The sequence below is a fragment of the Hemiscyllium ocellatum genome, chromosome 12 (genome assembly GCF_020745735.1).
Source record: "Hemiscyllium ocellatum isolate sHemOce1 chromosome 12, sHemOce1.pat.X.cur, whole genome shotgun sequence".
Taxonomy (NCBI): domain Eukaryota; kingdom Metazoa; phylum Chordata; class Chondrichthyes; order Orectolobiformes; family Hemiscylliidae; genus Hemiscyllium; species Hemiscyllium ocellatum.
The window spans coordinates 28,763,963-28,786,892 of NC_083412.1; the positions used below are offsets into that span (position 1 = coordinate 28,763,963).

The 22,930-nt window shown below is 39.0% G+C and overlaps 1 protein-coding gene across 6 annotated transcripts in view; it reads right to left on the reverse strand.

Moving 5' to 3' along the window:
• Window positions 1-22,930, reverse strand: part of LOC132820996 (adhesion G-protein coupled receptor G2-like) — a 199,843-nt gene that overhangs the window by 111,284 nt on the left and 65,629 nt on the right. For all 6 annotated transcript variants that reach the window (XM_060833455.1, XM_060833452.1, XM_060833453.1 and 3 more), the window contains 6 exons: window positions 19,411-19,458; window positions 15,574-15,621; window positions 12,715-12,762; window positions 10,682-10,729; window positions 8,065-8,112; window positions 6,245-6,292 (listed from right to left, as the gene is read on the reverse strand). In XM_060833455.1, the coding sequence (XP_060689438.1) occupies window positions 6,245-6,292; window positions 8,065-8,112; window positions 10,682-10,729; window positions 12,715-12,762; window positions 15,574-15,621; window positions 19,411-19,458 (288 nt within the window). The remainder of the gene's footprint in view (window positions 1-6,244; window positions 6,293-8,064; window positions 8,113-10,681; window positions 10,730-12,714; window positions 12,763-15,573; window positions 15,622-19,410; window positions 19,459-22,930) is intronic.

The following is a 22,930-nucleotide window of genomic DNA, read 5'->3' on the forward strand; positions in this document are numbered from 1 at the left end:
TGTTCTGCCGGTGGAGGAGTCCGAGGACCTGCATGTCCTCGGTGGAGTGGGAGGGGGAGTTAAAGTGTTGAGCCACGGGGTGATTGGGTTGGTTGGTTCGGGCGGCCCAGAGGTGTTCTCTGAAGCGTTCCGCAAGTAAGCGGCCTGTCTCACCAATATAGAGGAGGCCACATCGGGTGCAGCGGATGCAATAGATGATGTGTGTGGAGGTACAGGTGAACTTGTGGCGGATATGGAAGGATCCCTTGGGGCCTTGGAGGGAAGTGAGTGTGGAGGTGTGGGCGCAAGTTTTACATTTCCTGCGGTTGCAGGGGAAGGTGCCGGGGGTGGAGGTTGGGTTGGTGGGGGGTGTGGATCTGACAAGGGAGTCACGAAGGGAGTGGTCCTTGCGGAACGCTGATAGGGGAGGGGAGGGAAATATATCCTTGGTGGTGGGGTCCGTTTGGAGGTGGCGGAAATGGCGGCGGATAATACGTTGTATGCGCAGGTTGGTGGGGTGGTAGGTGAGAACTCTATTTCAGCAACAATTTTCTTAAGTTCTGAATAGTTACAAGCAGCCTATTTTCTGTACCTGTTCTATTCATTTGAGGTGATATCCCAGTAACTGTTGTGGTGTTCTCTGTCAGACAAGATTGTGATTTCAGTTCAGACAATCAACAGCCTCACTCAGCCTACAAGCTAACTTTGAAAACTGTCCACACAGTGTACATGCACTTTACTTTCCCAAAACAACATATTTAAGGATTACACTTTGAAATGTTCAATTTTTCTTGTATGCAGAAGGTCTGGATTCTTGCTTCCTAGAGTGCATACAACCCGTGTGTTTCTATTCCCAGTCAAACAGACCTTCTGTTGTCAAAAATCCACCAGTGAAATCAGGCTAAACAAAAATAAATCTTGAAATGTTAGTATTAATTCCAAGTTAATCTCACCAACTTAAGCTGTGAGATTGACAATTTTCAGAACAAATACTTATACAAAGTCACATTCGCACATCTACAAACAATCCTATTTATGACCAAAGTTAAAAATCACAACACCAGGTTATAGTCCAACAGATTTAATTGGAAGCACCAGCTTTTGGAGTGTCGCTCCTTCATAAAGCTGTTGTGGAGGACACAATTGTAAAGCACAGAATTTATAGCAAAAGTTTACAGCGTGATGTAACTGAAATTATACATTAAAAAATCTTAATTGTCTGTTGAGTCTTTCATTTGTTCGAATACCATGATAATTTCACTTCTTTCATGTGTAAATCACAAAACCTTTTTTTAAAAGTTGCATTCTCAGGTTAGCTGTAACAATTGGTATTAGATTAGATTCCCTACAGTGTGGAAACAGGCCCTGCTGCCCAACAAGTCCACACCAACCCTCTGAAGAGTAACCCACCCAGACTCATTTGCCTCATGCTATGGACAATTTAGCATGGCCAATTCACCTGACCTGCACATCTTTGGATGGAAACCGGAGCAAACCCACGCAGACACGGGGAGAATGTGCAAACTCCACACAGCTAGTAGCCCAAGGCTAGAATCAAACCTGGGACCTTGGTGCTGTGAGGCAGCAGTGCTAACACTGGGCCATATTAGCTAGACAATATGTTGAAGGTGTTAGCCCCCTGTGTTCTCTGTCTATGCCATGATGTTTAGATTGTTATCTCTCTTTTTAGATTAGAATCAGAGTTTTACATGAATTCATGCAGTTTTCAAGTACAAATTCATTTGCGGAGTTACATTGTACTTTGCTCAAAAACTGCATGAATTCATGTAGAACTCTTATCTCACGTTTTAGATTAGAATCAATTTAAACATCATGGCATAGACAGAATACAGAGGGCTAACACCTTCAACATATTGTCTGGCTATCACCCATTGTTAACAGCTAATCTGAGAATGCAACTTTTAAAAAAGGTTTTGTGATTTACACATGAAAGAAGTGAAATTATCATGGTATTCAAACAGATGAAAGACTCAACAGACAATCCAAGTATTTTTCAATGTATAATTTCAGTTACATCACACTGTAAATTCTTGCTATAAATTCTGTGTCTTACAATTGTGTCCTCCACACCCACCTGATGAAGGAGCAGCGCTCTGAAAGCTAGTGCTTCCAAATAAACCTGTTGGAGTGTAACCTGGTGTTGTGTGAGCTCTAACTTTGTACACCCCAGTCCAACACCGGCATCTCCAAATCATGACTATTTATGGCCTGTATTGCCCTCTAGTGTCATGATTAGTTGGTGACACTTGTTTTTTGTGGTAAAGTATATTAATGTTTCCTGATGGTTTAGCACCAGAGATAAGGGGTTCTAACAAGATCATTGTGAACCTTAAAAAGGAATTGGAGAAATGGAAAGGATATGTTAATAACTGCAAACGATGAGACAATGAACACAAAGACAGTCTTGTAATCATTGAATAAAAATCAAACTGTGTCCATTCATATGTACATAGCTGTTATTTTCAACTTTGAAATGATTAATGCATTCTGAAATGGATACAAGGAGGTAATAGTGAAAAGGGAATTTCCTTTAAATAATTGCAGGAGGCTAGTTTTGAAGTAGTGGTTTTCATTTTCATCACTTGGAAAACAACATGGTGATTCAAAGAATTAGACTGAATTTAGTGGAGCATGTTCATTGCCCATATGATGGCATAATGTTTCTGTTACAAGTTCTTGGCTAACATTGTGTGTGTAATTGTTGGCAGTTTCCAGTAGCTGCTACACCAGTGACCATGGTGGGTGATGGGACATTGCTAAGTGTCTCTTTTCCTTCTGGGAGACCATTCCTCTGGAACACGGTGCAACTTAAATGAGATGCTGGTGGCAAATAAGCAGAGGGGCAGAATGCTTCAATCAGTGTGCATGAATAAGAATGAATAAGGACATTCAGTCAAACACATCAAAATTTCACCATAAATGTGCACGTGAAACGGTAGTATTAGCAAATTAATTTGCTGTAAAAATTAATAGCAGTCTGTTTCAACATACTAATTTCCATCATTGACAACCTGTGAAGTGGTCAATTATGGAACCAGCTCCTGACCACAAATCTGGCTGTGATGTGTCTGATACTGCAATCTCTCCACAGCTTTTGATGTTACAAAGTTACTACCAAACTCTATTACATTGCCAACTGCCTGGGCCCAAGAATCTTGCCCCTTTAAGGTTGTAAAATGCAGTTTTTAGGTGAAACCAATCTTACCGTGCCATCTTGATTATTTTTGAAATTATAGACATTATATCTGGGATCACATATTTACAACTACAGGTGCCAGCCAATCTCAACATCTTTCACAACTCATACATTTGGACCTCTCTAATTTCAAGCCTAATGTTGCTTTTGTGCACCCCCTGTGCAGGTGTAGCCTAGTATGCCTCGCTCCATCTGAACACCCTATAATCTGTATGCCCTTGTATATTGCAATCTGCATGGACCTTTTCACTGTACTTAGGTACATGTGATAACAATAAATCAAATCAAAAGCTGAGATGGGTTTCACTGCTACAGCATTCCAGGAGTTCTCTGGGTTGAAAATGAAATGAACTACTGCAATCTCAATAAGCTCACTTCCAGTATCTGACTGGATTGATGAGAGGATTTGGTGTGATCCAAAATGCACTAAGCAATGAGTTGTTGGAATCACTTCTGATCATACTTGTCAGAAATTTCCAAGGTTATGTGAGAAAGCGACAGAGTGGAAATTATTGAACAGCTATTCCTGAAAAGCTGTAAAGGCTCAAAGGACTGAACAGCCACCTTCTTTCCTGTCTGATTTAATAGTAAAATACATCAGGAGCTTCCTGTGGTTCTGATCACTCTACTGCAACAACAGTTCTCTTACATTCATAGTATTTACAAAGAGCACATTTTCAGTATCTGTCCTATTTGGTTGAGGTGATGTCCCAGTAAGTATTGTGCTGCTTTCTGTAAGAAAGAATCATGATTTCATTCCAAACAGACACTCAACAGTCTCACCCTGTCAACAACCTAACTTTGTAAATTGTCCACTCAAGGGGGCACAGCTGATTTACTTCCCCAAAGCAACATAATTAAGGATCACACAACTAAATATTCAATTTTTTTCTTGTGTTCAGGAGATACATATTATTGCCTCCAACAGTGCATTTAACCCATGCCTGTTTCCACACAGCAGGGATTCTATGATTTTAAAGTTGAAAATGACAGCTACATATATATGGACACATCAGAAGCCAAAATCTATTCACAGTCAAACCTAGGCTTTCTGTTCTCAAAAATCCACTTTTGAAATGAAATCAGACCAAATGAAAGCAAATCTTGACATTTTAATATTAATTTTAAGCTATTAATCTCACCAACTAAAGCTATAAGATTGACAGTTTTCAGAGGAACAAACATTTATACTAAGTTCTGTTCCACACATATACAAACACTGCAATCTTATTTATAGGCCTTAAGCCCTTCTTGTGTCATTCCATGAGTTGTTTTTGGTTATTAAGTATGCTGTTTTTTTCCTGATATCCTGGCACCAGTGATAAGGGGCTCTAACAAGATCATTGTGAACCTGAAAGAGGAATTTCAAATGGAGAGAGGGGGAAAGATGTGTTAATAATTGCACACTATGAGACATAGGCAGTTGTATAATCATTGAATAAATACGAAGCTGTGCCCATTCATATAGGTATATATTTTATATATTAACATATCGCTGTCATTTACAACTTTGAAATCATAGATTCCCTGCAGTGTGAAAACAGGCCAGTTGGCCCAACGAGGTCACGCCAACCCTCCAAAGAGTAACCCACCCAGACCCATTCCCCTACCACATTACTCAACATTTCTCCTGACTAATGCACCTAACCTACACACCATGGGCAATTTAGAATGGCCAATTCACCAAACCTGTGGACAGTAGAAGGAAACTGGTGCACCCAAAGGCACAGGGAGGCTGGAATTGAACCTGGGTCATTGGTGGTGGGAGGTAGTAGTGCTAGCCACTGTGCCACTGTGCCACCCACAAAATGATCAATGTGTTATGAAATAGCTTCAAGGAGATAATAGTGGAAAAGGAATTTCCTTTGAAAGATCATGAGGATAATTTTGATGTGGTGATTTTCATTTTCATCACTTGATTAAGAACTTGGTGAATTCAAAGAGCCAGGTTGAATTTAGTGGATTATGTTAAAGCCCATAGGGTGGCATAATATTTCTTTTGCTGGCACTTGGCTAACATGTTTTGTGTAATTGTTGACATTTTCAGAGATTGCTGCCCCATTGACAATGGTGGGTGATGGGACATTGCTAACTGTCTACTTTCCTTCTGGGAGATTGTCCCTGAGAAATACGATGCAACTTAAGTCAGATGCTGGGATGGCAAATAAGCAGAGGGGCGAATGTGTCAGTGTGCATCAGCCAGAAAGCGAATGTCATTCACTCAAACACAACAAAACCTTTTCCATTATCCAGGATGAGACATCCCCACAATAAAATACGTTTGTGGTAAATATTACAAGCTGTCATCTTTGACAACCTGTCAAGTGGTCATATATTGAACCAGCTCAAAGTCAGGCACTAGGCTGGCTGTGACATGTAACTGCCAATCTGATACTGCAAACACTCCACATCCTCTGATTATGTAAAGTTGCTAACCACATTCTTTTATGTTGACAACTGCCTGGGCCCACGAATCTTACCCCTTCAATGTTGTTAAATGTAAATATTAGATGAGACCAAGCTTTACACTGCCAGCTTGATTATTGTTGAAATGATAGTCAATAAGTCTGTCATCACATCTCCACAGCTGTGAGTGCCATCCAAAGTCAACATCTTTCACAACTCATCCAGTTGAGATTGGTTCCAGTGCTCCATCATTCCAGGGGTTCTCTGGTTCCACACTGAACTGAACTACTGCAATCTCAAAACTCACATTTCTAGAATTTGACTGGATTGTTGGGAAGATTTGACGTGATCCAAAATGCACCAAGCAATGAGTTGTTGGAATCACTTCTGATCATAGTTGTCTAAAGTGAATTGAATAAATACTGGGAAGACAGAAATTTCCAAGGTTATACAGGAAGGCAGGAGAGTGGGAACAGCTCTTTCAGGAAAAGGTGTACAGGCTCAAAGGACTGAACAGTCACCTTCCGTCCTGTCTGTTTCAACAATAAAACAAATTAGGAGCTTCCTGCAGTTCTGATTCGTTCTATTTCATGAACAGCTTTCTTACATTCTTAATATTTATGAAGAGCACATTTTCAGTACCTGTTCTGTTCGGTCGAGGTAATATCCCAGTACGTGATGTGTTGATTTCTATAAGGCAAGATCATGATTTCAGTTCAACTAGACACTGAACAGCCTCACCTTGTCCATATAAGGGGGTGGAGGTAATGCACTTTCACAACAACAACATTAAGGAATACACTGTCAAATGATCAATATTTCTTGTGTTTGGGAAATAAAGATTATTACCTCCAACAGCCCATTCAACCCATGTGCTGATTGGAAGCAAACTCTATTCCCTGTCAAACGTCCACTTTTGAAGTCAATCAGTCCAAAGAAAGAAACTTGAAATTTTATTATTAATTCCAAACTGTTAGTCTCGCAAACTAAAAATGCAGATTTGACAGTTCTCAGAGGAACAAATATTTATACTAAGTTACATTCACACATCTGCAAACCCCTCTAGCACCGTTCCATGTGTTTTTGACACTTACTTTTTGTTATTATTAAGTATATTGAAATTTTCTTGATGTTCCAGCATCAATGATAAGGGGTTCTAACAAGATCATTGTGAAACTTAAGGAGGAATTGAAATTAGAGAAGGGGGAAGAATATGTTAATAATTGCAAATGATGCGTCAACTAAAAAAAAGTCAGTTGTATAATCATTAAATAAAAGCCAAGCTGTGTCCATTCGTGTGTTTATATACTGTCTAACTGCCATTTTCAAATGGACACAATGAGGTAAGAGTGGAAAAGTAATTCCCCATAAGAGGTCACAAGAGGATAATTTTGATGTGGTGAATTTTCATTTTCATCACTTGGAAAACGACCAGGTGGAATGGCCTTCCAAAGAATCAGATCAATTTAGTGGATTACATTTATGCCATCATATGTGCACCATATTCCTTTTACAAGCACTTGGCAGACATTTATCTTCCCAATTCCTGACATTTCCAGAAACTGCTGTACTAGTGACATTGGTGGGTGATGGGACAATGCTCAGTATCACTTCTCCTTGTGGGAACTCTTCCCTCAGAAAGATAATGGTACAACTTAAATGAGATACTGGTGGCAAATAAGCAGAGAGCCATTCATTCAGTCAAACAAAACAAAAATTGTTTACTTTTGTACAGGTGATATGGTCATGTTTGGAAATTAATTGGTTGTAAATGTTTAAAGCAGTCAGCTTGAATGAACTGATTTCCATATTTGGCAATCAATGAGGCAGTCATTATAGAAGCCAGGAAACTTTCTGTGATATATGACAGGAGCCTGTCTGATAATTCAACTCTCTTCATCTATTGATGCTGCAAACTCGATGTTGCCAACTGCCTAGTTCCTTCAATGTTGTAAAATGTAGTTATTAGGTGAGACTAAGTTTTACAGTGCCAACTTGATTATTGTTGAAACTATAGACAATAAGGCTGTAACCACATCTTGACTTCTCTAAGTGCCGTCCAAGCTCAACATCTTTCACAGCTGATACAGCTGAGATTGGTTTCACTGCTGCAGCGTTTCAGGGCTTCTCTGATTTGAAACTGAACTACCGCAATCTCAAAAATCACATTTCCAGAATCTGACCGGATGGATGGGAAGATGTGATGGCATAATGCGTTGTTGGAATCACTTCTGATTATAATTGTCAAAGGTGAATTGAGTAAATGCTGGGAACACAGAAATTTTCAGTGTTATGTGGGAAGGTAGGAATTATTGAATAGTTCTTTCAGAAAGGTTCAAAGGACTTCTGTTCTGTCTGATTGAATAATAACACAACAGGAGCTTCCTGTGGTTCTAAGTAGCTCTGTTTCAACAGAAGTTTTCTTACATTCTTAATATTTACAAAAAGCACATTTTCAGTACCTGTTGTATTCGGTGGAGGTGATATCTCAGAAGGTGTTGCACTGATTTCTGTAAAACAAGATCGTGATTTCACTTCAGACAATCGATAGCGTCACCAGTCCACAATCTAACTTTGTAAATTGTCCACACAAGAAGATGCAATAAGAAATTTAACTTTACAAAACAATGCAATTAAGGTTTACATTGAAAAATGTTCAATGTTTCTTATGTTAGGAGATACAGATTATTGCCTCCAAAATGCATATAAACCATGTGCTGATTGGAAGCAAAATCTATTCTCAGTCAAACCCAAGGGTTCTGTTGTCAAAAATCCACTTCTGGAGTGAACTCAGGCCCATTAAAACCAAATCTTGAAATTTTAATATTAACTTTAAGTAATTAATCTCAGCAACTAAAGTTCCAGGCTGACAGTTTCCAGAGGAACAAATATTTATATCGAGTTACATTCACACATTTACAGACAATACAACCTTATTTATGGGGCCTATCTCCCTCTAGTGTCAATACATGAGCTTTTTGTTGTTAGGTGTATCAATTTTTCCTGATGGTCTAGTACCCGAAATAAGGAGTTCTTAAAAAACTCATTGTGAAGCCTGAAGAGGAATTGCAAATGAAGAAAAGGAAATGGACACATCAATAATTGAGTATGATGAGACAACGAACACAAAGGCAGTCATATAATCATTAAATGAAAATCAAGCTGTGTCCATTCATATATACCGACATAGCTATATTTTCAACTTTGAACTAATCAATGTGTTCTGAAATGGATACAAGGAGGTAATAGCTGGAAAATAATTTCCTTTATAAGATCACAAGAGGAAAGTTTTGATGTGGTGATTTTCATTTCCATTACTTAGAAAACAACCTGGTGGGTTCAAAGAATCAGATCAAGTTTTGTGGATTATGTTGGAGCCATAAAATGGCATAATCTTCCTTTTACAAGCACTAGATTGACTTTATGTAATTACTGGCATTTATGGTGACTACTACAGCAGTGACATTGGTGGGTGACAGGACAATGCTAAGCTCTATTTTTCTTCTGGGAGATCTACCCTCAGAAATAAGGTGCAAGTTAAAGGAGATGCTGATGACATAAGCAGAGGGGCAGGAAGTTAAAAACAGTATGCAACAGTGAGAGAGAGAACAAGGACATTCATTCAGGCAAACTAAACAAAACTTGGTCCATTAATGGGCAGGTGTCAATTTGAAAATTCAAATCTCTCAGACAATTTACAACTTTCTGTTACAATTGATATATGATAGCATTGGCAAATGACTTTGTTGTTGAAGTTTAAAGCACTTAGTTGGGAAGTACTAATTTTCATCTTTAACAACCTCTGAAGTGGTTACTTATACTATCAGATTTGAACCAGGAAATTGGGTGTAATACATAACAGGAGCCAGCCTGATACCTCAACTCTCCAGGTTGACAGGATGGTTAAGAAGGGCTTTAGCACACTTGTCCTCATTACTCAGACCTTTGGGTATAAGAGTTGGACCCTCATGTTAAGGTTGTATCAGGACTATGGTGAGACCTCTTCTGGTGTACTGTGTGCAGTTCTGGCCAACCTACTATGGGAAAGATATTATTAAAATGGAGAGAGGGTTCAGAAAAGATTTATCAGGATGTTGCTGGGAATGAAGTGTTTGAGTTATAAAAATAGACTGGAACTTCTTTCACTGGAGAGTGAAAGGTTGAGGGGTGACCTTAGAGAGGTTTATAAAATCACGAGCGGTGTACAGCAGGGGTGTTTTGCCTAGGCGAGGGAGTTCAAAACTAGGGTGAGTGGAGAAGGTTTTAAAAGGGACACAAGGGGCAATTTTGTTACACAGAGAGTGGTTTGTATGAGGAATGAACTGCCAAAGGAAGTGGTGCATGCAAGAACAGTTACAAGGCATTTGGATGAGTACATGAATAGGAAAGATTTGGAGGGATATGATCAAATGCAGGCAAGTGGGATTAGTTTAATTTGGGAACATGTTTAGCATTGAACTGAAGGGTCAGTTTCCATGTTGTGTGACTGTATGACTATCTTTCGAAAGAACTCCATTCTGTTACTAACTGCCTGGACCCATAATTATTGTCCCTTCAATGTTGTAAAATGCAGTTGAGCTTTATATTGACAGCTTGATTGTTGTTGAATTAATCTGGAGTCACATCTTTACAACTATCAGTACTATCCAAACCCAACATTCTTCCTAACTCGCACATCTGAGATTAGTTTCACTGCTCCATTATTTCCAGGAGTTCTCTGGTTTGAGACTGAACTCAATTGCTGCAATCTCAAATCACATTTCCAGTATCTGACTGGATTGATGGGAAAATATGATATGATCCCGAATGCCCGACACAATGAGTTGTTGGAAACATTTGATTGTTATTGTCAAAAATGAATTGAATAAATACTGGGAAGGCAGCAATTCCCAGGGTTAAATCCCCAGGCATGAGATTGGGAACAGAAAAACCTGTACAGGCTTAAAGGACTGAACACACCCTTCTGTCCTGCCTGATTCAGTAATAAAACACAACAGGAGCTTCCTGTGGTTCTCAATAGCTCTTTCAACAACAGTTTTCTTACATTCTTAATATTTACAAAGAGTACATTTTCAGTACCTGTTGTATTTGGTGGATTTGATATCTCAGGAAGTGTTGGGTTGACTTCTGTAAGACAAGATTGTGATTTCAGTTCAGACATACAAGCAACAGCCTTACCCATCTACACTCTAACTTTGTAAATTGTACAAGAGGGCACAGGTAAATTACATTCACAACACAACATAAATAAGGATTACACTGACAAATATTCATTTCTTCTTATGTTGAGGAGATACAGATTATTGCCTCCAACAGTGTTTGAACTCAAATGCTCTTTGGAAGCAAAATCTATATGCAGTCTGCTCCAGGTCTTCTGTTGTCAAAAATCCACTTTCGAAGTGAAATCAGGCCAAACAAAAACACTCTTGAATATTTACTACTAATTCCATGCAGTTAATTTCAACCATTAAAACAAATATTTATATTAATTTACATCCATACAATCCCATTTCTGAGCCCTTTCGCCCTCTAGTGTCATTTCATGAGTTGATGAGACTTGCTTTTTGTTATTAAGTATTTTCTGATATTCCAGCACCAGAGATAAGGGGTTCTAACAAGTTTGTTGTGAAGAGAAATTGCAAATAGAGAAAAGGGGAAGGACATGTTAATAATTGCATATGATGAAACAATGAACACAAAGTCCTACAGTCATTGAATAAACATCAAGCTGTGTCCATTCACATGTTTGTATGTAGCTGTTATTTCCAACTTTAAAATGATCAAAGTATTCTGAAATTGATACAAGGAAGTTATAGTGGAAAAGGAATTTCCTCTCAAAGATTCCAGGAGAATAGTTTTGATGTGGTGATTTCATTTTCATCACTTCAAAAACAACCTGGTGGATTCAAAGAACCAGATTGAATTTTATGGATTACGTCAGAGCCCATATGTTGGCAAGCACTTGGCTGAAATTTTTTTTCTATGAATGCTGGCCATTTTCAGAGACTGCTTCACAAGTAACATTAGTGGGTGATTGGACAATGCTAACTGTCTCTTTCTCTTCTGGAAGATCATCCCTCTGAGACATGGTGCAATTTAAATAAGATGCTGGTGGCAAATAAGCAGAGGGAGAATGTGTCAATCAGTGTACATCAGTAAGAAACAGAATAAGGACATTCATTCAGTCAAACACAACAAACCTTTTTTCATTAATGTGTGGGTGAAAAAGTATTATAGGGAAAAGAATTTATGGTAAAGAATTATGAGATGTCAATTTGAATGTACTAATTTCCATCTTTGATAACCAGTTGAGTTTGAGAATGTGGTACTGCATCCGAGGAGCAGGAGAATCGACGTTTCGGGCAAAAGCCCTTCACCAGGGTTTCTGCATCTGCAGTCCTCACTTTCGCCTAACCTGTTAAGTTGTCATTTATGGAACCAACTATAACCCAGGGAATTATCTGTGACATATAATAGCAGCCTGTCTGATACTGCAATCTCTGCACATTTGTTGTTGTAAAATTGTTGCCAAATTCTATGTTGCCAACTGCCAGGGTCCAAGATTATTGCCCCTTCAATGTTGTTAAATGTAGTTGTTAGATGAGGCAATATTTTCAACAATAATGAAGGTGGCAGTGTAATTGTAGACAATAAGTCTGTCATCACATCGCTGCTGCTTTAAGTGCCATCCAAACCCAACATCTTTCACAACTCGTACAGCTGAGATTGGTTCCACTGCTCCATCCTTCCAGGCATTCTCTGGTTTGAAATTGAACTAAACTACTGTAAGCTTAAAAATCACATTTCCAGTATCTGATCGGATTGATGGGAAGATATGATATAATCCAGAATGCATAAGCAATGACTTGTTGGAAGCATTTCTGATCAAAATTGTCAAAGGTGAATTGAATAAATAGTGAGAAGGCAGAAATTTCCAGGGCTATCCAGGAAAGCAGGAGAATAGGAATAATTGAAGAGCTCTTCCAAAAAACATGTACAGCTCAAAAGATTGAACAATCACATTCTCTCCTGTCTAATTCAAAAATAGAACACATCAGGAGCTTACTGTGGTTCTGCTTAGCTCTATTGCAACAACATTTTTTTTACATTACCTGTTCTATGCAATGCACGTGATGTCCCAGTAACAATTGTGCTGCTTTCTGTAAGACAAGGTCATGATTTCAGTTCAGACAGACACTCAACAGCCTCACCTTGTGTATAACCTAACTTTGAAAATTGCCCTTGCAAGAGGTCACAGGTGATTTACTTTCAATAAACAACATAATTACTCTGAAAAATGTCCTTTTTTCCCTGTGTTCAGGAGATACAGATCATTGCCTCCAACACTGCATTTAACCCATGAGCTGATGGGAAGCAAAATCTATTTCTAGTTAAACTCAGGCCATCTGTTGTCAAAAATCCACTTTTGAATTGAAATTACATGAAGTAAAAAGAAATCTTGGTATTTTATTTTTAATTCCAAAGCTGCAAGACTGACAGTTTTCAGATGAACAAATATTTATACCAATTTACTTTCATTCATCTACACACAATAAACCCTAACAATGGGCCCTATTCTTCTGTAGTCTCATTACCAGAGTTGGTGACATGTGCTTTTCGTTATTAAATATATTGATTTTTCCTGATGTTTTAGTACCAGCCATTTAGCAAGGTCATCTTGAACCTTAAAGAAAAATTGCAGTTGAAGAAAAGGGGAAGGATATGTTAATAGTTGCACATAATTCCACACTGTTAGTAATCTAATCTAATGAGACAAAGAACACAAAGAAAGCGGTTTTCAATGAAATAAAAATTAAGCCGAATCCTTTAATATATTATACATATATGTCATTTTCAACTTTGAAATAATCAATGTTTTGAAATGGACACAAGGAGGTAATAGTGGAAAAGGCAGTTCCTTTAAAAGATCACAAGAGGATAGTTTCGATAACATGATCTTCACTTTCATCATTTGGAAAACAACTTGGTAGATTCAAAGGGCCAGATCAAATTTAGTGGATTATCTTGGAGCCCATATGATCACATAATATTCAGTTTCCAAGCACTTGGATGGCCTTTTTTCTGCATTCATTAGCATTTTCAGAGACTGCTACACCAGTGACATTGATGGGTGAGTCGATATTGCTAAGTGTCTCTTTAACTTCTGGCAGATCGTCCCTCTGAAACATGGTGCAACTTAAATGAGATGCTGGTATCAAAGAAGCCGAGGGACAGAACGTGTCAATCAGCGCACATCAGTAAGAAAGTACTGATGGAGTACTGTGAAGGTCCGGGTGTTGGACTGGGGTGGATGAAGTCAGAAGTCACATGACAGCAGGTTATAGTCCAACAAGAGTATTGGGAATCACAAGCTTTTTGAGCGCTGCTTCTTCATCAGGTGAAGGGGGAGCACTCTGACAGCTTGTGATTTCAATTAAACCTATTGGACTATAACCTGGTGTTGTGTGACTTCCGATTCAGTAAGAAAGAAAATAAAGGACATTCATTCAGTCAAACTAAACAAAATGTGTCCACTGATGTGTGGGTGGTATGTTAGTATTGGAAAATGAATTTGTTGTAAAAGTTTAAAGCTGTCAGCGTGAATCTATTAATTTTCGTCTTTGACAACTTCTGAAGTCTTCATTTATGGAATCAGTTTTAAGCCAGGAAAGGGGTTGTGACAAGTAGCAGGTGCCTGTCTGATACTGCAAACTCTCCATGTAGAGAGGGTAGTTATGCTTGCCTTCATTGCTCAGACCACTGAGTATAAGAGTTGGAATGTCTTGCTGAGGTTGTACAGGATGTAGGTGAAGCCTCTTCTGGAGTACTGCATTTCAGTTGTGGTCACCCTGCTCTTGGAAGGATATCATTAAATTTTAGAGGATTCGGAAAAGATTCATCAGGATGTTGATGGGGTTTCATATGTAAAGATAGGCTGGGAACATTCTCACTGGAGCATAGGACATTGAGGGGCGTAGAGGTTTATAAAATCATGAGGGGCATAGATAAGGTTAACAGCAATGGTGTTCTCCCCAGGGCTGAGGTAGGTCAAAACTAACGAACATTTTTAAGGTGACAGGAGAAGGTTTTTAAAAGGATATGAGGAGCAACGTTCTTCCACAGAGAGTGGTTAGTGTGTGGAATGAACTACTAGAGGAAAGGATGGATGCAGGTACAGTTACAACATTTAAAAGACATTTGGATAATTACATGAAACATAAAAGGACTGGAGGGATATGGGCCCAGCACCAGTAGTTGGGACAGGTTTAGTTTGGGAACATGGTCAGCATGGACTAGTTTGACTGAAGAAACTGTTTCCATGCTGTATGACACTATCTACTGATCTTATAAAAATTACTAATCAAACTCTTCTATGTTGCCAGCTGTCAGGGCCCAAGAATCTTACCATTTCAATCTTGTAAAATGCAGTTATTAGGTGAAAGCAAGCTTTACACTGCCAGTTTTATTATTGTTAAAATTATGGACAATAAGTTGGTGATCACATCTCTACAGCTGTAAGTGCAATCCAAACTCAACAGCTTTCACAACTTGTACAGCTGAGATTGGTTCCAGCGCTCCATCATTCTAGGGCTTCTCTGGTTTCGAACTGAACTGAACTACTGCAATCTCAAAACTCATTTCTAGTATCTGACCAGATTGATGTGAAAATGATCCGGAATGCACTACACATTGAGCTGTTGGAAACATTTCTGATCATAATGTTCAAACTTGAATTGAACAAATACTCAGATAGCCAAAATTTCCAGGATTACGTGGGAAAGCAGGAGAGTAGGAATAGTTGAATAGCTCTTTCGAAGAAACCCTTTACAGCTCAATAAACTGAACAGACCCTACCGAGCTGTCTGATTCAATAATAACACACAACAGGAATTTCCTGTGGTTCTGAATAGCACTATTTCAACAACAGTTTTCTTACATTCTTAATCTTTACAAAGAACAGATTTCAGTACCTGTTGTATTTGGTGGATTTGATATCTCAGGAGGTGTTGTGCTGACTTCTGTAAGACAAGATCATGATTTCAGTTCAGACATAGAATCAACAGCCTCACCTGTCTACAAACTAACTTTGTAAAGGTACAGGTAGTTTACTTTCACAAGACAACATAATTAAGGATTACACTGGTTCCATTTTTCTTGTGTTCAGAAGATAGAGATTATTGCCTCCAACAGTGCGTTTAACCCATGAGCTGATTAGAAGCAAAATCTATTCCCAGTCAAATTGAGGCCATCTGCTATCAGTTTACAGAGGAACAAAAATTTGTACCAATGTAATTTCACACATAGAGTCATAGAGATGTATAGCATGGAAACAGACCCTTTGGTCCAATCCGTCCATACTGACCAGATATCCCAACCCAATCTAGTCCCACCTGCTAGCAGCCAGCCCATATCCTTCTAAACCCTTCCTATTCATATACACATCCAAATGCCTCTTAAATGTTGCAATTAGACCAGCCTCCACCACTTCCTCCGGCAGTTCATTCCATACACGTACAACCCTCTGCGTGAAAAGGTTGCCCCTTAGGTCTCTTTTATATCTTTCCCCTCTCACCCTAAACCGATGCCCTCTAGTTCTGGACTCCCCAACCCCAGGGAAAAGGCTTTGTCTATTTATCCTATCCATGCCCCTCATAATTTTGTAAACCTCTATAAGGTCACACCTCAGCCTCCCACGCTCCAGGGAAAACAGCCCCAGCCTGTTCAGCCTCTTCCTATAGCTTAAATCCTCCAACCCTGGCAACATCCTTGTAAATCTTTTCTGAACACTTTCAAGTTTCACAACATCTTTCCGATAGGAAGGAGACCAGAATTGCATGCAATCTTCCAAAAGTGGCCTAACCAATGTCCTGTACAGCCGCAACATGACCTCCCAACTCCTGTACTCAATACTCTGACCAATAAAGGAAACGTACCAAATGCCTTCTTCACTATCCTATCTACCCGTGACTCCACTTTCAAGGAGCTATGAACCTGCACTCCAAGGTGTCTTTGTTCAGCAACACTCCCTAGTACCTTACCATTAAGTGTATAAGTCCTGCTAAGATTTGCTTTCCCAAAATGCAGCACCTCACATTTATCTGAATTAAATTCCAACTGCCACTTCTCAGCCCATTGGCCCATCTGATCAAGATCTACACATAATAAATCCTAACTATGGGCTCTACCCCTCAGTAGTCTCATTACATGAGTTGATGACACATGCTTTTTGTCATTAAGTATATTGATGTTTCCTGATGTTCTAGCACCAGTAACATTGGGTTCTAACAAGGTCATCATGAACCTTAAAGAGGATTTGCTAATGGAGAGAAGGGGAAGAATATGTTAATAATTGCACATGATGAGACAAGTAAGACAAAGGAGTTGATATACAATGAAGTAAAAATCAAGCCATGTCCTTTATATATTGCTGTCATTTCAATTTTGAAATGATCAATGTGTTCTGACATGGATACTAGGAGGTAAAATTGGAAAAGGAATTTACTTGTAAAGATTACAATAGGATAGTTTCGATGTGGTAATTTTCATTTTCTTCACTTAGAAAACAACCTGGTGGAATGGCCTTCCAAAGAACCAGTTTGAATTTAGTGGAGTGTGTTGGAGGCCATATCATGTCACAGATTCCTTTTACAAGCAATTGGTTCACATTTTTTTCTGTCATTATTGGCATTTTCAGACCTGCTGTACTAGTGATATTGGCAGGTGCTGGGATACTGTTGAGTGTCTGTTTTCTTTCTGGAAGATCATCCCTCTGAAACACGGTGCAATTTAAATGAGATGTTGGTGGTAAATGAGCAGAGTGGCAGAATGAGTCAATCAGTGTGCATCAGTAAGGAACAGGAGAAGGACATTCATTCAGACAAACAAAACAAAAGTTTTTCCATTAATGTGTGATAGAAACAATCGTATTGGGAAATGAATTTGTGCTAAAAAGCTACCACAAAAAGCTGTCAATTTGAATATAATAATTTGCATTTTTGACAATCTGTTAAGATGTCATTTATGGAACAAGCAATAACCCAGGAAATTGTCTCTTACATATATAATAGCAGCCTGTCTGATGCATTAATCTCTCCACACCTTTTGATATTGTAAAATTACTACAAAACTCCATTATGTTGCCAACTGCCTGGGCCCAAGATTACTGTCCCTTCAATGTTGTACAATGTAGCTGTTAGGTGAGACCAAGCTTTTACAGTGCCAGCTTGATTATTGTTGAAAATATAGACAATAAGCCTATAATCACATCTCTACACTAGAGGGATGTAGAGTCCCATAAATACGATTGTAATTTTTGCAAATGTGTGAATGCATTTTCAGAGACCGCTGCCCCACTGATATTGGTGGGTGATGGGACATTGTTAAGTATCTATTTTCCTTCTGGAAGATTGTCCCTTTGGAACACAGTGCAATTTAAATGAGATGCTAGTGGCAAATAAGTCGAGGGTGGAAAGTGTCAATCAATGTGCATCAGTAAGGAAGAGAACAAAGTACATTCATTCAGACAAACAAACAAAACAAAACTTGTCCACTTCCATCAGTTTGAATATACTAATTTCCATCTTTATCTGTTACGGAAAACTCTCTACCTAGACAGGGTGATTAAGAGGACATTTAGCACACTTGCTTTCATTGCCCAGCCCATTGAGTATAGGAGTTGGGATATTATGTTGATGTTGTACAGGATGTTGGTGAGGCCAATTATGGTCACCCTACCACAGGAAGGATAAAATTAAATTTGAGAGGATTCAGAAAGGATTTACTGGAATGTTACTGGAAAGGGAGGATTTGAGATATATAGGAGCATAGGAGGTTTAAGGGTGACACTAAAGAAATCAATGAGGGGCATAGGTAAGGTGTGTAGGAATGATGTTTTCCCCAGAGTGGGGGGAGTTCAAAGTTAGGGGGCTCTATTATTAAGATGAGAGGAGAAAGTATTAAAAAGGATATGGGGCAACTTTTTATGCAAAGAGTGGTTAGTATGTGGAATGAACTGCCAGAGGAAATGGTGGATGCAGGTACAGATACAACATTTCAAAGACATTTGGATAAGAACACGAATATGAAAGGATTGGAGGGATGTGTGCCGAACACTGGGAAGTTTGACAAGTTTAGTTTGGGAATAAAGTTGGCGTGGACTAGTTGGATCAAAGGATGGGTTTCCCTGTTCTATGACTTTATCTTTTGACGCTGTAAAATTTCTAACCAAACTCTCTAATGTTGCTACCTTTCAGGACACAAGAATTTTGTCCCTTTAATGTTGTAAAATGTAGCTGTTAGGTGAGACCAAGCGTTACAGTGCCAGGTCGATTATTGTTGAAATTATAGACGATAAGGTGGTGATCACATTTCTACAACTGTACGTGCCATTCAAAGTCTACGTCTTTCACAACTCACGCAGCTGGGAATGGTTTCATTTATCTAGGAGTTCTCTGGTTTTAAACTGAACTGAACTACTGCAATCTCAAAAATTATGTTTCCAGTATCTGACCGGGTTGATGGGATGATGTGATATGATTGGGAATGCACTACATCACAGCTCGTTAGAAACATTGCTGATCATAATTGTCAGAAGTGAATTGAGTAAACACTGGGTAGGCAGGAGTGTAGGAATAATTGAACAGCTCTTTCAAAAATCTGTACATGCTCAAAAGGTCTGAACAGCCAACTTCTGCCCTGTCTGATTTAATAATAAACCATGTCAGGAGCTTCCTCGAGTTCAAAATGGCTGTATTTCAACAATAATTTTCTTACATTATCAATTTTTGCAAAGGTCACATTTTCCCTACCTGTCGTGTTTGGTGGAGATGATATCCCAGTAGATGTTGTGCTGGTTTCTGTAAGAAAAGGACATGCATTAATCTGTAATCTGTCCATAATAATCTGTCATCTGTAATGTTAATTATTTTAATAAGACAAGGACTATCCTTAAGGACCATAGTGTGGAATGTTCAATTTTTCCTGAGCTTAATAGATACAACTACTCCCTTTTACAACATATTTGACAAACTTTGTCTGTACTGATCAGAAGCAACCGCTGTTCCCAGGAGAAATAATAGAAGTTTTATGTGATTATGGTTGTTATTGTAGATCTGGAGGACACTGTTATGATTGGAGGGCAGTTACAAGACAAATATTGTAAGTACTAGAAGGTTTAAGAGAATAAATTAAATTTATCCAGGAAGTTGTCATGGCTTACATTGTAAAGAGAACCAATTTCATACATTTCAATATCCGGCTGTCATTTTCATAATTTAAATCTCTCAAATACCTATTTGCATTACCTGTCACTGATGAGATGGTTAAGGAATTCCCTGTAAAAAGATTCCTCTCATTGAGATTGTGTCACTGATAATGTTTAGAGCAATAGCTATCTTCCCGCAGTTCTTTCTGCATTTCTACAAACGCTCATGATTTCCCGAGATATATTTAAGCAACTTGCTCAGGCACATTACGACATGTTTGGAGCACGTTGGATTTGAACCCTTGCCTTCCAAGTCAGAGCTAGTCATTTCAGCAAACAAGCCACCATGCAGATAGCTTTCTAAGTTGCATTAAGATATATGCAACTAAATCTAATTATTATGCTTTCTGCCTATTTCTATCCTGTGTACCATTGTGCTCATTAACAGAAATGTTGATGGAAAATAAATGAGGAACAGAATTTGTAAATCAGTGTTACAAATGATGGGCTTTATTGGACAAATATATTTTAAACAGTCTCCCACAATTCAAGGGAAAAGTCTGGAGAGAATCATGGAATGTCCTGTGGGATCTGTTCCAAGAAAATTCCATGTGACCTGCTTGTTATGAAGACAGAAAATCACACTGGAATTTATTCAAAGTCAAATTTTAGCAATTGCTTAAAATAGAGAAGGCTACTGGCTTTACTACTGACCAGACTCTCAGGCTGAGCCAGTCAAACTGAGAGGTTTTGAGGAAGAAGACCCACAACAGGTTTGCATTTTGCCAAGCAAAAGAAAATAATATTTTGCTTGTTGAGCTCCAAGCAGAGAGCCACTACTCCAGTAAATAAATGTGAAGTACTGTAAACCAAGGCATATCCAAATGGTGCCTTATTGCTGGAGTTCCATTCTATTCTGCACAGCTGAGAGATTGTCAGGAACTTTGTTCAAAATATTCAACATTTTGGGGGTAAGGAGAGCAAATCCAACTAAAAGTAGGAGAAGCTTTGGATTTTAACTTGAGCTGAAGTTTACAAAAAATATCAGCTAAGTATCAATTTGGTGAGTTTCATTAATTTTGCAGCGAAGCTAGTTTTCTGTCACTACTCTCCATAACTCACCTCATTAGCACTTGTATGCGCAATCCAAACATGTGCAGGTCAGGTCAACTGGCCGTGCTAAATTGCCCACAGTGTTATGTCCATTCGTCAAGGGTTGATATAGGGTAGTGGAATGGGTCTGGGTGGGTTGCTCTTAGGAGGGTCGGTTTGGACTTGTTGGGCTGAAGGGTCTGTTTCCATAATGTAGGGAATCTAAAAAAAACATTGAATCCCCATCTTCCTTCTTGCTGGAGCCAGAACACTCACCATTGCTGGAGCCTCCTGGGATTTCTGACACCAGTCTTAAAGTGTAGTTGTATATCAGGTCATGTGCTGACAGCCAGGATTTGCCTTTCACTGTACATTGTAGTGGGAGGGGACTGGCTTGCTCCAACTCTGACAAACTTGCACAGTTAACACTGTTGGATAATGGAGCAGGTTCCCCGCTGCTCAGACTTTCCCGACTGGTTACAGTGATGTCCAGGACTGACCATAGTCTACTGCCTGACCATGAAGTTATGCACCTGCTGAAACTTACCAGCCCAACTGGGTGACTGTCTGTGTCCAAGCCTCTGAATTGGAATTGGAGGATGCCATTGACTTAATGAATCCTGACAAAAGGCTAAGCCCCCTTGTTGTGACTGAGGACTACTCCCTTTTTGACTTTTGAGGCATGGCCACTAGGTTGAAGCCACAGGGTTTCTGCTACGAATACTGCTGGCATACGGTGCAGGTTAAACATTGATGTTGCCATCCAGCAATACATCCAGTCCCTTGATTGATTGACAACCATAACAAGCTGCCTGGTGTTGTATCTATGCTGAGCAGCAAGGCAACTCAGAAGTACCATGAGCCTTTAAGCTCTGGCTGAGAGGGCAAAGTGTTAAAAGGCAAAGCAAAGCGGCTATGTTAGAATAAAAAGGCACTGCTCTGCTCCAAAGCCTAGCATTAAAGTACAAATCCAATGATCGCCAGTGGATCAGAGAAGACCCATGAGGGTGCGATGAAGATAATATGTGTCTGAAGCCAATGCATTAATGGATGGTGTGCACACTCACTGCCCAGGGAACATATCCTGAAATGTTGATGTATAAGAGGTCCACAAGAGCAAACCACATCCTTGAATCAAGAGGTACCTGATCTACAGGTAACTGTTGCAGTCTAGTTTCTATCTGGAGGGTGGGGAATGGGAAACTGTATATAAATCAGGCAGGACTCAGTTATAATGGTATGCTAATGCATACAAATAGATGAAAGTAAGCTTCTCATAGCTCACTGGAGGGACTATTGTCTCCCTGGCTGAAATGTGGTTAAAGAATTGGGCTTGGTCATAACTCTCAACATTGAAAATCTCATGTTTACCAGTCCCACTGTACTTTTCCAACTGACTGGACAATGCTTACAATGTTTATTGCTTGAAAACTTTACGGCTTACATTTTGGGACAGGGGTTTTGTTCTAAACTTTATATTCTACATATAATAGCGAATGCATTACTATAGTTTAATGTATTAGTTGTTTCATCTACATTGATTTTGGTGCTTGTCACAGTAAAAGTCTTAAAACATGATGTCTTGCAAAGACATAAAGTCATTCATGCATTCATGTAAATAACAAACTTTGTCCATCATTGTACAGTTGACATTTTCAAAATTTAAATGTCTCAAATAATGATCTGCAACCACCTGTCACGAGTGAAGTGACTTTGTTGATAAAACAAACCCTTGCAAAATAATTGCAATTCATTTGTGCTCAGGTTTGACCTACATTGCTTGGAAGCAAACTGTCAAAGTAGAACTAGTCCAATGAAGAAGTAAATCTGAAGAATGTTACAGGGGTTAATCTGATATTCCAACATCTCTGCCTTTGCAGAAGTTGCAAATTACCCGAATTGCATTATGTTTCGAAGGTCATAGGCTCCTGTTTCAATGCCATGCAAGTTATAAGTAAAGTTAACAACTAAAACCAAGCATGACTGACAATAAGATTATGATCATAGATTTGCATAGCCAAGAAGCATCCAAC